General features: G+C 52.0%; 1 protein-coding gene across 11 annotated transcripts in view; it reads left to right on the top strand.

Moving 5' to 3' along the window:
- PAX8 (paired box 8) overlaps positions 1 to 15,635 on the top strand; it is a 59,965-nt gene that overhangs the window by 42,658 nt on the left and 1,672 nt on the right. For 5 of the 11 annotated variants that reach the window (XM_037012016.2, XM_017663979.3, XM_037012018.2 and 2 more), the window contains 3 exons: positions 3,978 to 4,079; positions 10,410 to 10,496; positions 11,900 to 15,635. The exon at positions 11,900 to 15,635 is cut by the window's right edge and continues 1,672 nt beyond it. In XM_037012016.2, the coding sequence (XP_036867911.1) occupies positions 3,978 to 4,079; positions 10,410 to 10,496 (189 nt within the window). In that variant the 3' untranslated portion in view covers positions 11,900 to 15,635. Of the gene's footprint in view, positions 1 to 3,977; positions 4,080 to 10,296; positions 10,497 to 11,899 lie in introns of all 11 variants that reach the window. The other 6 variants (XM_017663977.3, XM_017663980.3, XM_017663976.3 and 3 more) reach the window with 3 other exon arrangements.

The raw sequence follows: 15,635 nt of genomic DNA, 5'->3' as shown, positions 1-15,635 counted from the left end.
ATTGCCCCCAACATGCCTGCTGCTTCCCTTCAGATGCCCCAGTCCAAGGTCCCGGTACTGATCAAGGTGATCCTGGGCCACCCCTGTCCTGGCTGTTCCAGGATGGCGCCCATTCAGCTGACCAGAAAGCTCTGAGTTTGGTTTTATCATCAAAGGGGTTGTCACCCACCTCCATCCTTTTGTGCAAAATTATATTCAGTCCTGCCAAAGAGATTTCTGGATTGCTATAAATTTTCCTTGCTATCAGAACAAGATAAGGAATTGAAAAGGGGTCACTTAGAGGGCAGACATCAAAGGGGGACAAATAAAATTGTCTGAAATCACCTCCACCCTCTGAATTCCTCCAAGTCATGGTTTTTGATCCTGGTCTCTACGAATATTTGCAATATTTACTAATATTTCTGGGATGCTACTGTTTTCTCATTGAACCCCACTCTGCAGCCCATTAACATGGACCTGGACATGTGTCAGCTTCTTAAAATAGGGTTGTGTTGGAAGCATATTTGGGTGCAGAGGAATTACAAGTCAAAGATAAATGACTGTGAAAGGCTTAAAAATAAATAAGTTGATAATAGGGCATGGTTAGGCCCTGAAGGCGTGCATCTACCTCATAGTTTCTGTGGTTTCAGTTCTAAGAAGGTCACAAGGTTGGCATTTGGAAGCAACCATGTGTTTAAGGATTTGAAGCAGAGATCTGTGGGATTGACAGGAGAGTTTTTTACCATGGTCTGGGTGAGAGCCATCCTGAACAAAGTCTTACCAGGCTTTCCAGGAGGGCCAAGTTTCATGGAAGACTTCGGGGGTCTGCTCCAGCATTTGATTCAGAAGCCTCAGCCCTGCTGGGAGAAAATTCAGAGACTGAGGGGGGACAAAGATTAAAATCTCACAATACAGGGGAGTGAGGCTGCTGAATTCTAAACACCATTTGGGGGCTAGTTCTACGGGATGGGGCCATGGGGGCTACCATGACTAAATCAAACTGTGGCTTAAGGGGAACATGTGCCTGGGCGCTCACCCATGAGCTGCAGAGATCACGGTGGTGGAAAGGGACAGGATAAGGTCAGGAGCAGGGGGAGTACACACCACAGGGCTCCAGGGCCAGAAGATGCCTGGAGAGTACCCAGCACATAGGTATGTCCTCACCCACATCCCCAGTCATGGTAAGGCACCAATGCAGCCTCAGAATCCTTCTGAACTCAGGGCTCCAGAAAGCCCCTCGCAATCAATCAAGTGATAAGATGCACCCAGTTCTCAGCCTCTAATCTAACCTAGCTCCTCATAAAACAGATTAGGAGATACGATTCAAAGATACTGAGTACTATGGCCCCCAGCCACAGTCTGGCCTGGATCTAGAGCGCTCTTTCTCAGGGAGGGAGAGAAAGAGAGGAGGCATCAGGCCTGAATTAGCCAGCCCCTTCCCCTTCACCTTCCTGTGCGTACCACCTGTCATCCTCTACCCGTCTTGTCCTCACAGACTGCGTGTTGCCCCTTCCCACGCATGGGCCCCAGCATCTGGCCATAGGCTTCATCTGAGGGCCGAGCGCCTGAGTCTGAGACCTGATCATGCTGTAATCTTCCTTGAAGAATGATCAGATTTTACCTGGGGGTAACTTCTATGTATTTCTCCCTCCACTTCTAAATACACTAAAGTTCCCTTTTCCTCACCTGTGTTTCCAATCCCTCATTTATTTAGATCTGAGTCAAGTGAACTGAACCCAACTGTAGAATCCCCATGGGTTCCACCCTGTTTGGTCCAGCACCAACCATGGCTGGACATTGCATCAAACAAATTAGAGGGTGGTGTTCCTTCTTACCAAAACATTCACACAATTTTAAATGAATTTTAAGTAGTGAATACTGATGGCTCATTTCAAATAGGATTTATTCTCTATGGGTTCTCTTGACATATAACAATCTATAAAGGTGTCCTTTGCACTCATCAGTGTCCACCTGTAGCATGAAACCATAGCTCTGAAATACACTGACAACATCATAGCAAGGCAATGAAGTACGTAAGGCTAGTCTCATTTGTTCCCATTTTGTGTGCAAAGAAACTGAGGCTTGGAGCATATATGTGGCTGGTTTAAGGGCACTTGGAACATTTGTCATAGAAGCAGGGTAAGGACTGAAGCCCTCTGGTTCCGAGACCCTTCCCTCCAGAAGGCAGAAGCCTGGTAGGCCCGGTCTTGTTCATTGACCCCCTGCACTTGGCTCCCAATGCCCATCCCAGCCTATGTCTCACCTTGATTCAGCCCTTGGCCTTGCTAATTTAGCACCCCTGCTTACTGCTGATCTGCTAGTGCTCAGGAGGGTGCCTAGTACATCATACCAATTCAGTAAGGATTTGTTGAATGAATGGATTGTCTTCTGGGAATCTCTAGAAATAGAGGCAAGGAGCCGGCAGCTCATAGGGCTCCACGGGATGTGCCGCCCTGTCCATCATCACGAGGCAGTGATGGTGCGGCTGTAACATGAAGGACCTCCTAGGGACTGACAGGAGGGCAGGTGGGCAAGCAGCCGTGTAGAAGGCATGGACTTGGAAGCTGGCTGACTGGGGCTTACAGGGAGGAAAAGCAGCCCCCGATGTGGAAGAGGCAGAGGCATTCGGGTGGAATGGTCACAACCTACCGCAGTCATTCTCACCCGGGGTGCTGTTGCCCCTGGTAGCACATGGCATTATCTGGAGACATTTCTGATTGTCCCATTGGGCAGGAACTGCTTCTGGAATCCAGTGAGTGACACCAGGGATGATGCTGGACACCCTACAATGCTGAGTACAGCCCACACAGAGGCCTATCTGGCCCAAAGTGCCATAGACTGAACCTGAGAAATCTTATAAACATCACCAAGAACTAGAATGGCCAAAATAACTCATCATTTGAATGGGGGCACTTTGAAAGTGAAGTGGAATTATTAATAAATACAGCGGGACAGTTGTCATAACCAGGACCGACCTGGGCAAACCTTGCTAAGGATCCCTGGGTGAGGGGAGTCCAATCGGGCCTGCAGAACACAGGGGCAATGGGAGAAGGGGCCTGAGGGAAGGGCTGCGGCTGTTGGCACATGGAGTAAATGGGGAGAAACCCACCCAGCCAGGTGGGCTCCAAATAGGGAAGGTCTGACTGAGTCGGGGGGTTGAGGGAGAGAAGAGGTGGAGCCAGGGAAATGAGGTCTTTACAGAGCTGTCTCAGCATCACCCACAAATTACAGATAAAGAGAGAGAGAGAGACAGGTGTCTGTTTTGCTCAAAATGGATTTCTTTTTCAGGAATGGAATTGACAGATGTGTGGTTCATGGTCATGTGTAAGCACTAAATATCTCAGCCCACATCTCCTCTCCAGGTCAGCGATAGCCAACAGATTTCATGTCGCTTGCAGCTCTGTTGGCTGTATCCACCTGGACTGCCAGGTCGAGGAGTAGGGACCTAGTCTCCGGCTCAGTGGAAGAGAGTGCAGTGATTGATCAGCAATGTCTGCCACAGGCCCAGAAGAGGAGAGTGATGGGCCAGCAGGCCGCACCTTTGTTATCCCTTCTCAAGGCCTTGCTCTCGGTGCTCCTCGGAGCTGGAGCTGAAAGGCTGTGAGCTGAGCCCAGTGCCCCTCCGTGGTGTCTGCTTAGGTCGGCCGTGCCCACTGCTGTGCCGACGCCATGGTGGATGAGGAGGACCTAGAAGGCTCCTGCCGGTACCATGATATTTTTATGGATGAGTAAGATTCATCATGAATAAAATCATTGGAGAACAAGGAATCATACAGGACTGCAGTAGCAGGTGCTCCCTGTAAGGTGGAGCCTGTTCTGTAGAAGGCCAGACAGAGAGAGGACCGTGGGCTCAGAGGACGGGGGGAAGAAGTGTGTTTGGAGAACAGCTTTAGAGAGTGGGCCTGGCATGATGGGACTTGCTGAGCCTCAGGGGAGCAAGGCAGTGAGTACAGGAGCCCACTCTGGCCTAACTGATGACCCTTGCTGTATTTTTCCAGGGCGAGAGATGGTGGGGCCCACGCTGCCTGGATACCCACCCCACATCCCCACCAGTGGACAGGGCAGCTATGCCTCTTCTGCCATCGCAGGCATGGTGGCAGGTAAGGGGAGGGACTGGGCAGGAGGAGGAGTATTGCAAAGACAAAGTGTTGGCCAAAGGTGGAGCAAGAGGGGGCAAGAGGCAGGATACGCTCCATGCACAGACTTCCCAGAGGGCATTGAAGGATGGGCTCAAGGGTGCATCTTGAAAATGCCTGCAGACAAGATTTCAGTGCAGTCTTGGCTTCTCAACTCACCCCAACTCAGCTCCCTTTCCACCTGCTCCCACACTCCCCACCATGATGGAAAGGGAGACTCTGAGACAGGCTAGCTCCCCACTTCTTCTGTTGATCTGGTGAGCCTTGATGGAGGGCATCCTAAGGGCCCGTGGAACACTGTAAGCCAAACACAAGCCTGGCCCTTGAGCAACCCATTGTCTCCCAATTATTTAGCTCTGATGAATCTGTTTACCCTCCCTGTAAAATCTGAATAGGAATGGTGTGGCTGGTGATGATGATGAAGATGGTTGAAATATATCCTCCTTTGCACCCACCCTCACTCACCCCTGCAAAGGCAGGATCCATGTTCTAGGTACTCATTTCCCAAGTACTATCGTGAGGTGAGCTGGAAGTATTCTTCCATCATCGTTTGAACTGTCCTGGGATCCTGTCTGCCAGTCATTGGGTTTCTTTGTCTACCAATATGATCATCACCCAACAGTGACACAGGGTTTCAAGGCCTGGACAAGTGAGGAGAACCAGGAGAGTGTCTTAGGGTGAGTCTTACTCTTTTAGGAACCATATAAGAAGGACTTAAGGATGATTGGCTGGAATACAGTCATTTCCACTGCCCGGAGAGGCCTGAGGACCTGGCAGTTCTGGAAGGGGCTCTGCATTGGGGCATCTGTGACCCCCATGCCAGCCCTGGACACCTCCCTGGCTCTGACCCCAGACACAGCACATTCACCCAGGCCTACTTCCTTCCCTCCATGGCAGGGGTTGTTCTTTGCCAGCCACCCACTCTGGGTGCCCTGCACTAAGGCAGGTGGGCTGGGCTCTCCTGGGCAGGGGTGGGAGGGAGAGTGAGAGAGGGAAGGAGGCTCTGCTCTCCCTGGGAACCTGCTGAGCTGGCACTTGTTGCTGCCTGGTTACCGTGGGGATGTGCTTAATGCAGCGTTGAAAATACAGAATACTGACTCCTCTCTCCCTCCTGGCCCCGACTCCCTCCCTCCCTCCCCTCCTCTTCTGGAGCGTGAAATGAGATTGGTCAAGATAAAAAAGGAAAAGATTCGGTTATTTTTTTAAGAGTGTGGATAATGGGGCCTCTCAATCAAAATCCCAGGCTCCAGTCGGCTCCCCCCATCCCCCTTCCAACCTTCCACCTTCCCCTGCCGCCTGCTTAGAGGAGGAGGCAGAAACATGAAGCACAGGGCTTTTCTCTTAATTATGAATCATTCCTTGGGGGCAGGCACAGGGCAGGGGGTTCCTGGGGCTCAGAGTGTGGCCTGTGAGGGAGCTGAGAGGTTTGGGCCTCTCATCAGAGCCCTAGGTTTCCAGAAAGACCTCATCCTGAGTGGGTGTTCTGGGCAAAAACCAGCACAACTATAACATCAAAGGCAGGTGAATTGCAAAAGGGAGTGGCCTTGCCTTGCAAGATGCCTGGGCTCCTGATAAGTTACATACAAATCAGTTTTCAGAAAGTGCAGTACTATTTAAATGCATCATCTTGTTCCTAAGAACTCCATGCAAATGAATTCTTAAGGAATTTCTTTTGTAGAGAAATTATTTGTCCATCTCTTACCAGCAGCTGCAATCTCCCAGTTGACAAATGGACATTCCTTCCATTAAAATCAATAAATCTTTATTCAGTACCTACTATGTGCTAGGTATATAATCAATGCTTACTGCAAGGCATACCTATGACATTCTTCAACCCATTGTGGAAGGAAGAGCTCATTTGTTATGGATGTCTGTGTGCCTGGCCATTCATCTATATAACTTCATTGCTCATTTAATCCTCACCATGAGACCAGGAAATTATACAATCCTAGTTTTATATAGATACGGAAACAAGCTTAGAAAAGCAGAGTGTGATGTTCAGGATCATGACCATACTCAATGGCTGACTTGTTCAAACACGGGTCTTTTGACTTCAAGTATAGGGCTCCTCTACTATGCCACACTGCCTTCCACCTTACCAGAAATAACGGAACAAGCAATAGGAGAATGATACCGGGAGAGGGCAGAGACACAGACTCCTCTTGTTCATTCATCTTCTGCTTTTCCTTCCAACTGTTGCTGTTGTTCCTGAGTCATTAACACAGTTAACAACCCTCTCACCAGCTCTGGAGCTGCACTGACAACTCCAGATAGATGGATCCATTCATCCATCCCTCTGGCTTTCCGTTCATTCAACTTTACGCACATTTTCTGTACATCCATGCATCTTCTCGTCCATTCTTCTATTCTTCCATCATCCATCCATCCTTCCTCCTTCCTTTTCTTCCTTTCTTTTTCCCTCCCTTCATTCCTTCCATCATCATCCATCCATCTATCCACCCTTAATCGGTCCATCCATCCTTCCTTCATCCAACCATCCATCCTTCCTTTCGTGCATCCATCATTTCAGCTGTCCATCTTTCCGTCATCTGTCTTTCCATGATCCACGCTGTCAGCCATCCTTGAACTCTTCCATCCATTCACCACTTTTTCACTTAACACATGCTGGTTGAGGATCTACAGTATGGGATGCTGGGGATATAGCAGTGAACAGACAGGTCCCTCTCTTCATGGAGCTTATGACCTAATAGTGGAGAAAAGAGTACAGTAAACAAGTCAATGAATAAACGAGCTTAGTTCAAATAGTGATAAGTGAAGATAATAAAATGGGATGATGTAATAAAGAGTCACAGGGAGAGGAGATAACTGTTTTAGATTGGGAGATCAGGGAAGGCCTCCCTGAAGACGGTGTTCAAAGCGGTCAGCCAAGTGACAAACTGGGGCAGACCATCCCCAGCCCAAAAGAATAGCAAGTGCAAAGTCCCTGAGGCAGGAACTAGTTTAGCAGAGTCACATTGAGCAAGAGGGAGAGTGTATCCAAGAATAGTGAGCAGAAAAGCACTATAAAATGAGATGTTGGTAGTGACTGAGTCAAACTTTAAGATTACTCAGGCTGCTGAGAAAATGGATTGTAGACAAAGGTGGGAAGCACAGAGACCAGTTAGGGGAGGGAAAATGGCAATATTTCATGCAAGGCAGGACAGTGGCTTGGGATAAGGAGGCAGCAGTGAAGGAAAAGAGCCACTGAGGATATATTCTGATAGCAGAGCCAACACGATCTGCTGGAGCATTCTCTGTAGAAGTTCAAAAACAGGAAACAAGGATGACTCCTGGGCTTGGGCCTTGGGAAAATGCATGGGTGGTGGTGGCAAGTATATCCATGGGGACCTAGGGAGGGAAGAGGTACAGTGTGTGGCAGGTGGGAATCAACAGTCCTATTGGGCTGTGCTGGGATCGAGATACCTCCTAGGTCCCGGTTTCATAAGCCAGTAAGCCCATGATATATGTCTAAAGTCGGAAAAGAATCTTGACTAAGGCATAAATTTCAGCCATTGTACTGAGCTATTATTTAATGTCAAGGAGTTAGACAAAATCATTAGAAAGAGAATGTGGATGGAAAAGCACAGAAGGCTGGCAAACCCGGGCCTGCGGGTCTTCAACATTCAGATTTCTAGCAGAGAAGGAACCAGCAGGAGAGTGGCAAGGAAAGGCCAGTGGCTTAGGAAGCAAACCACAAGGGTGGGCACCTTGAAATCTACAGACTCAGAGAGAGTGATGAACTGTCTCCAGATAGGGAGATCAGGAGACCTGCTCAGCAGAGTCAGCTGAGAGGCTGAGGGGCTGGTGAACATAGCAACAGACATGACATGATCAAGGTAGAGGGCGTGAGGTTTTGGGAGGATCAGTGCTGGCCTGACTGGAGGGGAATGACGAGGTGAAGACAGAGACCATGGATCCAAGAAAGGGGCTAGTGACTGGTTATGAGGTAGGAAGAGGTGTTTTAAAAGAGAAGATAGCAGAGCATGTTTTTGCTGGCCGAAGGGAGTGATGACTTAGGGAAGGAGAGACTGACAAAACAAAGAGGAGAAGGGATCGATTATAGAGGCCAAGTCCTCAGACAGGTGAGCAGGGTGGATGCAGAGTAAAGGATGGGTTGGCCTTTCACGGGCTCAGGGGCATTCTCTCCACCGTGGTTGCAGGAAGGGAGGAAGATGCAGCCCCCAGGAGTGCATCACCCCCTCACCCTGCCCCCTGCCCCAACTTCCACGTGAGTGAAGCAGATAGGTACTCAGTACTTGAGCATAGGTGAGCCAGTGAATGCATGAATAAGTGACAGAATGCAATGCATTTTCCAGCTCCCTCCTTTGCCCTTTAGAGTGGGCAATGTCCGGCACTGGGTGGGGTTGTAGTAAAGCTCAGGGGCCCTTGCTGTGTAGTCCACATAGGCTCAGTTTCCTCCAGGGCATTGTGAGAGGGAGCTCTGGGATATGCCAGCAGTACATGGGGCAATCACATTGTGGGGTACAAGAAAGAGCACTGGATTGGAGCAAGGGGCCAGGGTTCTAGTACAAGATCTGCTGCACATGTGGCCTTGGGCAGATATCTCACCCTTTCTGGGGAACAGTTTCTTCATTTGTAAAATGAATGGGTTAAATGAATTCTTAGTTTTCTTTTATTTTTCCTTGCTCTTTCCCTCCCATCCTTTGCACGTATTTTGTGTGTCTGATGTTTTCAGCTTAGTCCCTGCCCCAGGGAACTTACTGTGTTCCTGACTAGTGCTGACTCCCTGGACAAGGAAGGATCCAATAGCCTCCCTCTGCTTCATGCTTCTCCTTCTTGTTTCCACTCCTCCTGTGCAAATGCCTGCTTCTCTGACCCCCAAGCCAGGCTTTAAACCTGGTTGGAAATGACTGCTTTGAGTCTCCATGGAGCTTTATTTTAACACCTGCTTGTTGGGAAAATACTAAATGTAGCATTTCCTGATTGCTTCTTATATATCAAGCACAGAGCTGAGCATTTATTGTGTATCATGTAATTTAATCCTCAATAAAACCCCATGAAAGAGAGACAATAGTTCACTCCATTTACAGATAAGGGGTTCAGAGAGGTTAAGAGACTTGTCCAAGGTTACACAGCTAGGAAGTGGGGAACACAGATTTGACTCCAGGCAGGCCAACTCCAGAGCCAGGCAGTCTTAAGCTCGCCTTCCAGAGTCTGGGAAGGAGACCAGGAGCCACAGAAGGCACTTAGTTCCCAGCAAATGAGATTCTGAGAGGTGGTGGGAACATTCATGGGACCTCAGGGTTGAACAGGGACCTGGCTTTCTCTCTCGATGAGCACATAAACGGCTTATCTGGAATTTAGAGTCAAGAGCCCTACAACCAGATTTTGCTCTGCCATTTACCAACAGGGTAATCCCCTGCAGTGATTTCCTCATCTACCAGTTGGCAGTAATTACAAGTGCGTCATAGGCTGACCATGAGGATAAAGGCCACGGCGTGCAGGACAGTGCTTTGCAAACATTAACTTTGTCCCAAGTACCAGCGGTAATTGTGGTGGTCTGCTTGCCTTTGTTGTTGTTACTTAAGCAACATTGTAGTAATTTCCCTGGTAAATAATTCTTTTGGCAAAGCCAAGAATCCACTCATGGAAAGAAGTGATCGCATTTACTTTGTGTAAATGCATGCACTGGGTTTGCTTAAAATGACAGACTTGCACTGGGCCAGCCAGCAAAGTTCACAGAGCAAGTCCATGGCACAGGTTCCCCCAAGAAACCAAGGGCCTGAGGCCTGCCTTAATCCTCAGCAACCCCACCCACCACACAAGGTCCCTAAGAAACTCATACCTAGGGTGGTGGAAAAGTTTATCCTGGAGGATTCCTTCTGTGGCTGCTCTGTGACCCCTCCCATTCCCGCTGGCCCCTCCCAGGAAGGCCCTTCTGCAGAAAGTCCAGGCAGTGTGGAAGTGGTCAGACCCTGGGTCCCAGAGTCCCACATGGCTTCCAGATGCCACCAAACCCTTGGGTTGTATGAGCATCTACAGATCCCAAGACTTCGTTTCTTCCTTGTAACACGGGCATCCTAATAGCCTCTTTTCTCTGAGAGTCCTGTGGGGGATGGGCCTGGGGTGGCAGGGCCTCCAGCACCTGGAGAAGGGCACTGTCCAAAATCATGCAGACTGGGGTCCCCAAGGCTTGATGGGGGCCTTCTGGCTCCCACAGGGTGGCTCCAGCTGCACTGTCCCACAGTGCCAGGCCCAACTGTTCTCCCCTACCCTCAGCCCTGCATGGCTGCCTGACACCTCATAGGCCTCTCACCTGCATGCCTCCAACAGGAAGTGAATACTCTGGCAACGCCTACGGCCACACCCCCTACTCCTCCTACAGCGAGGCCTGGCGCTTCCCCAACTCCAGCTTGCTGAGTAAGTCACTCCCAGGCCCTGGGCCCTCTGCTCTGTGGGGTGGGCTTGGGGGCAAGGCTGGGCCAAACACCCTCAAAAAGCTGGGAGGCCCAGGTTAGATGGAGGGCTGGAGAGATGGGTTATTGAAGCCCAAGCTGGCGGAGGGAAGGCAATGTGTCTGGTTCTTTCTGGGGAATGGGCAGAAGCAAAGGGCGCCCCTGCCTCTTCCTCCTGCCTCCTGCCCAAGGCCTGTCTATGGCATCTCTGTTTTGTGTAAGACTCAGGACTCAAGGGTGGACTCAAGAATAGTCTCAGGGTGGACTTCCTGCCTTTGGGGACTTAAGGTCCAGCAGAGGCAGGGGCGTCCTGCAGATGTGCATGTTGCCCTCCTGCCTGGGAGCATGCAGATTGCAAAGAACGCCCTCCCATGGCCCATATGAGCCACCTAAGTGGCTCACAAATACTTGTGCTTCAGCACCAGAACCCTCACACAAGAATCCTTTGTTCCCCATGTTGCTGATACTTGATCTGAGGTGTGGACCACCTGCAGGATGAGGTCCAGAGAGAGAGCTGCGGGGTTGCTCCTCACCCTTCTTGCCCTGGGGACCTGGGCTGGGTAGAGAAGCATTTCAGGAAACCAGGCCTCATAAATGGGGAACTTGAGTAATCCAGCTGGAGTCTCCCTGAGTGACAACTGAGTGTCTCAGAGCAAACCTGAGCCAGAGAGAAGCAGTGGTGCAAATGAGGCCCACCCGAGGGCACCATCGCAGACCTGGCAGGACCATCCATCCCCCAAAACCCTCTCCTCCAGTGACCTCCTGGCATTCCAGAAATGACTGGGAGGGGGGTGGACCTGGATGCTGTTTTTCAGATAGGCTCAACCCCAAGCCATCTTTCTGTTTCATTTAGCCAGAAAGGGTGAGGGTGCTGAGCCATGCCAGGGCTCAGAGCGCCTCCTCCAGGGGCCTTCGTGAGCTGTGCATCCTACAGGTGTGCAGAGCCTCCCCATTGCAGCCCTCAAAGGCACATCCCCCTTGGCCACATCCCATTCTAATCCCATGCGAGTCCCTGATCTTGTGCTATTTGAGCAAGGCTGGGGAGTCCCTGGTGATCCCCCATGTGCTTGGTTCTTTGGGGTGCCAGAGGCAACTGCTCTCTCTTGCCCTCTGCCTGAAATGAGGGTGTTGAAGGTCAAAGCAGCTGTGCAGGGGAGGGGCAAAAGCCACCATTCCCACTCTGGCCAGAAACTCAAAGGTGAAGCCAGAGAAGGAGGAAATAGAGCCTGAGAGGAGTTAATCTTTGATGATCAGATAGGCTGGAGGGGTAAATGATTAACTTGCCTGTCTTAAAGTTTAGCTGTGCAGGGGCTGCAGTGCAATTTCCCCCTCTGACCAGCAGTGTTGTTGTTTTCTCACCATGTCCAGGTTCCCCATATTATTACAGTTCCACATCAAGGCCGAGCGCGCCGCCCTCCACCGCCACGGCCTTTGACCATCTGTAGTTGCCATGGGGACAGTGGGAGCGACTGAGCAACAGGAGGATTCAGTCTGGGACAGGCCCCAGAGAGTCACACAAAGGAATCTTTATTTATTACATGAAAAATAACCACAAGTCCAGCACTGCGGCTCACTCCCTGTGAGGTTGACTTAGTGAACCATAAAAGACAGGATGACTTTGGAGAAGGCTAAACTGTCCTCTAAGACTCCTTAATGAGGGGCAGGAGTCCCAGGGAGAGAGAACTGTCCTATTCCCCATTGCGAGAGAGACAGAATTGGGGGAGAAATACAGAAGATGAGGGGACAGCCCAGGAGCTTGAGAGGGATGGCATCTGGGGCCCACTTACAGCCTTAGGGGTGCACAAAGGCACCTTTGTGGCTCTGTCAGCAGCCCTGGCAGTGTGGGCTGTGTGTTCGCCAGTCCAGCCTGCAGCCACTGCCACCCTGAGAGTCACCTCCCACCTGCCCCAGAGCTGAGGCTCCCACCTGCTCCTCTCAGCTTGCTTGGCTCTTCCTGCATCTCCCTCGTGACCATGGGCTGAGGGGCTAGGTCAAGTCAGCCAGAAGCTGCACCTGGTGATCAGCGGGCCTCCCCTTTGCTGCAGCTGTGGATGTACAAGCACACCCAGGCCCCTGCCATGGAACATCCCTTTGGCAGAAGCATCAGCCAGACCAGCCTTTTCAGCTCAAGACAGACATTCAAGGACCTCTGGCTCCTAGGGGTGAGCAGGAGCCCTCCCAGGGTAGAGCCCTCCCCAGGCAGAGCAAGGCAGGATTGCTGGGAACCTGCTTCCCTCTCTCAGTGGCCCTGCCAAGCCAGATGTGCGGCCAGAGCCCAAGTGACTGAACAGACCCTGCGGCAAGCAGGAAGCCCGAATGGAGGCTGGCTCTCTGGCTCCCGCAGCTTCTGCCCCCCAGGCCTGACTAAGTACTGCACAGGAAGCCCTGTGTGTGCCGAGCTCCCCTCTTCCCACCTCAGACATTGGCCTCTGTGAGTCATCTTCCAGCCAGTCGGGCCTCTCTCCTTCATGCTTCTTTCTTTTTTTAAAGACAACCCACCATTGCCACGACTCAATAAACCATGACTCTCCACCTCAGGCTTTGGGGTTGGCTGGGGAGGGAGCACCGGGAACTGGGCTTTCTCCAGAGAATCTCAGAGCCCAGTGGTCAACAAGCACACTTTGCAGCTGGGATGAAAGGGCCGGCTAGTGCCCAGGACCCCTGGCTTAGCATTCTTCCTCTGCCCTTAATAGACATTTAATAACACCAGGCAAAACACTTTTCCTAAGCTTTGATCTCTTCAGCTCAGAGTAAACACAAGGATACAGTAAGTACATGGCATGGTGCCAGGCCAGTCACAGCCTCCCTATGAGTAGTCTCTATTGCAATTCACAGAAGCCAGAGAATCAGCAGGGAGGGTTAGTGAAGGATCCGGGAATAGCTACAACCTGGAGCCCACAGACACAGCTCTCATGCGCCTGTGGTATGAGAGGACCGAGAGGAGAGGACATCTGAGTGCACCTGTGTGCCGGGCGTGCTGAGGCGGGCCTCACGTGAGTTAAGATGTGATTAGCCCCATTTTCCATAGGAGGAAACTGAGGCTCAGAAAAAAGTGAAATAACCTGCCCAAGGAAGGAAGTGATGGGGTCTATTCAGTCCTCTTAGCTTAAGTCCAGGGCCCCCACCCAACACCCCAGGATCCTCATCAGGGAAGCCCGAGGGTTCCAGACCCAAGAGAGGATCTGGGACCACTGCAGGTCTCATTCCCTTTGGTTTGGTTCTAAAGATTTGGCAAGACAGCAATGGAAATGCAGGGGGTGGCGAGGCCAGAGGGTATGAGGAAGCCTGCAGGAACATAGGACAACCCCTATCTAAGAAACTGGAGAACACGACATCACACACAATGGTGGCTACAAGGGCTTTACCCCCAACAATGGTGGCCCACAAGGGACTGCCGGATATCTGCAGGGCCCCTCCCCACAGGGACACTGCTGGAGTGAGGGCCAGGGCTCTGTATGCAGCTGGATGGCCAGGTGATGCTGACAGTCTGGCAGTCACACAACAGCTGGGGTGAGTCGGATGGAAGAGAATTTTATCCCACCTATGGGCCCCAAGGCTGGGAAATGGAGCTTCTACCTCCCTGCTTCCCCCAAAGGAGAGGCCAGGGATGCTCAATGAGGGTGGATAAGAAGAGCAGGGCCAGCGGGGGAACCTCCCAGGGGCCCTTCCCCCAAATCTCCTGCGGGATCTGAGATGAGGCTTGAGTTTGAGTAACAGGAATGCCCTGTAGCCTGTGAGCGTGGTGGGACTGAATGCCATTCTCCCTGACACTCCTTACCATCCTGAACCCTGGGTTCCTGAGGGTCCTAAGTGAGCCCCCCACCCAATCACTTTGAGATGCACCACGGAGCAGACAGGTGGTCCTTTGCCCTCATAGCCAAAACCCTCTCTGGGCACACTCCCACCTGGCGGGCCCTCTCAAACCCCCAGTGACAAAGGGACTTGGGCTGTGCTTCTGCCGCAGGTGACTATGGGTCAGAACTCACCTTGCTTTCTTGGGGGTGATCTGAGCATCTGCTTGGAGCAGGTATTAGTGGGTTGGGGTGTGGCCCAGGTGCAGGTGTCCTGGCTGGTACCTACCCAGACATTCTGTCCATGGTCAACCATGGGGCTCAGAAAATATAGTCATCTATGTACTGGGGGTGAGAGGTAGTGTGAGGTGGCCCAGCACTGGGGTGGTGTCAGGAGAAGTTGGGGTGGCATCTGAGTGGGTGTGAAGAAGGAGATAGAGGGCAGGGAGGGTGTGGGAGCGTGGGAAGCCCCGTGGGCGCTGCCTGTGGAGGGGCTGGTTATGTGTAGTGGAGTCAGGCCTGGTTTCTCTGAAGGCTCGTGGGAGTACTGAGTGTTGTCAGGAGATAACCGGCCGAGGTGTGGGCCTGAGGCCTTCTGAGGCTGGGGGCCAGCCTTGCACCCTGGAGTGATCCCATCCTCGGCCTGAGTGCATAGACACTCTCAGCTCTCCCGGCAGCTCTCCCTGGTCCGTCCTCATTCCCGCCCTGCCTGCCTGCCCTCCTGGCTCCCCCTGGAGGTCACAGAGGTCCACCTGGGCCAGACAGCCAGTGCCCAGAGGTGGGTCTCCTGCTGGGAGACAAGGCAGCTGGAACCACCCAGGCCCCCAGGTGGGGCGGAGCTGGCTTCCTAAGGTGGGCTGGGGGCAGGCAGGGTTGCAGATGTGGGCAGCTGGGAGTCCTGCCTCCCAGCCAGGCCCAGGCTACTTCAGACCCTCCCCTCACTTCTCCAGTATTCCTGCAGTGAGTTGTTACTAAAGAACACATATTTTCTGCCCTTCCCAAGCCAGGCACGCACTCCACCCTCGCAGCCACCTCAGGTGAGAGGAGTGGGTGGCCAGAGGTCGGGAGGGGGGGTAACAGGCGGCCAGAGTTGCTGAGGAGCTCTCTGTGGCTGCCCACCTCCTCCCGCTCCCGCCAGCCTCCTGTGTTCCTCCCCAACACACACACGCCCTTTCCCATGTGTATCAGTTGTCTTCTTTAGGTGACTCCTGACATCTTTGCCCTCTGGGGGGTGGGTGCGGATGGAAGGGGTCCTAGTGGGTGGGCCTGAGCCTCAGGGTCAGAGGGAGGTCAGTGAGGAGTGGGGCTCCCTC

Source organism: Manis javanica, chromosome 1 (assembly GCF_040802235.1).
Source record: "Manis javanica isolate MJ-LG chromosome 1, MJ_LKY, whole genome shotgun sequence".
Classification (NCBI taxonomy): domain Eukaryota; kingdom Metazoa; phylum Chordata; class Mammalia; order Pholidota; family Manidae; genus Manis; species Manis javanica.
The sequence above is the reverse complement of the archived record's forward strand: the minus strand, read 5'-3'. Positions and strand labels throughout refer to the sequence as shown.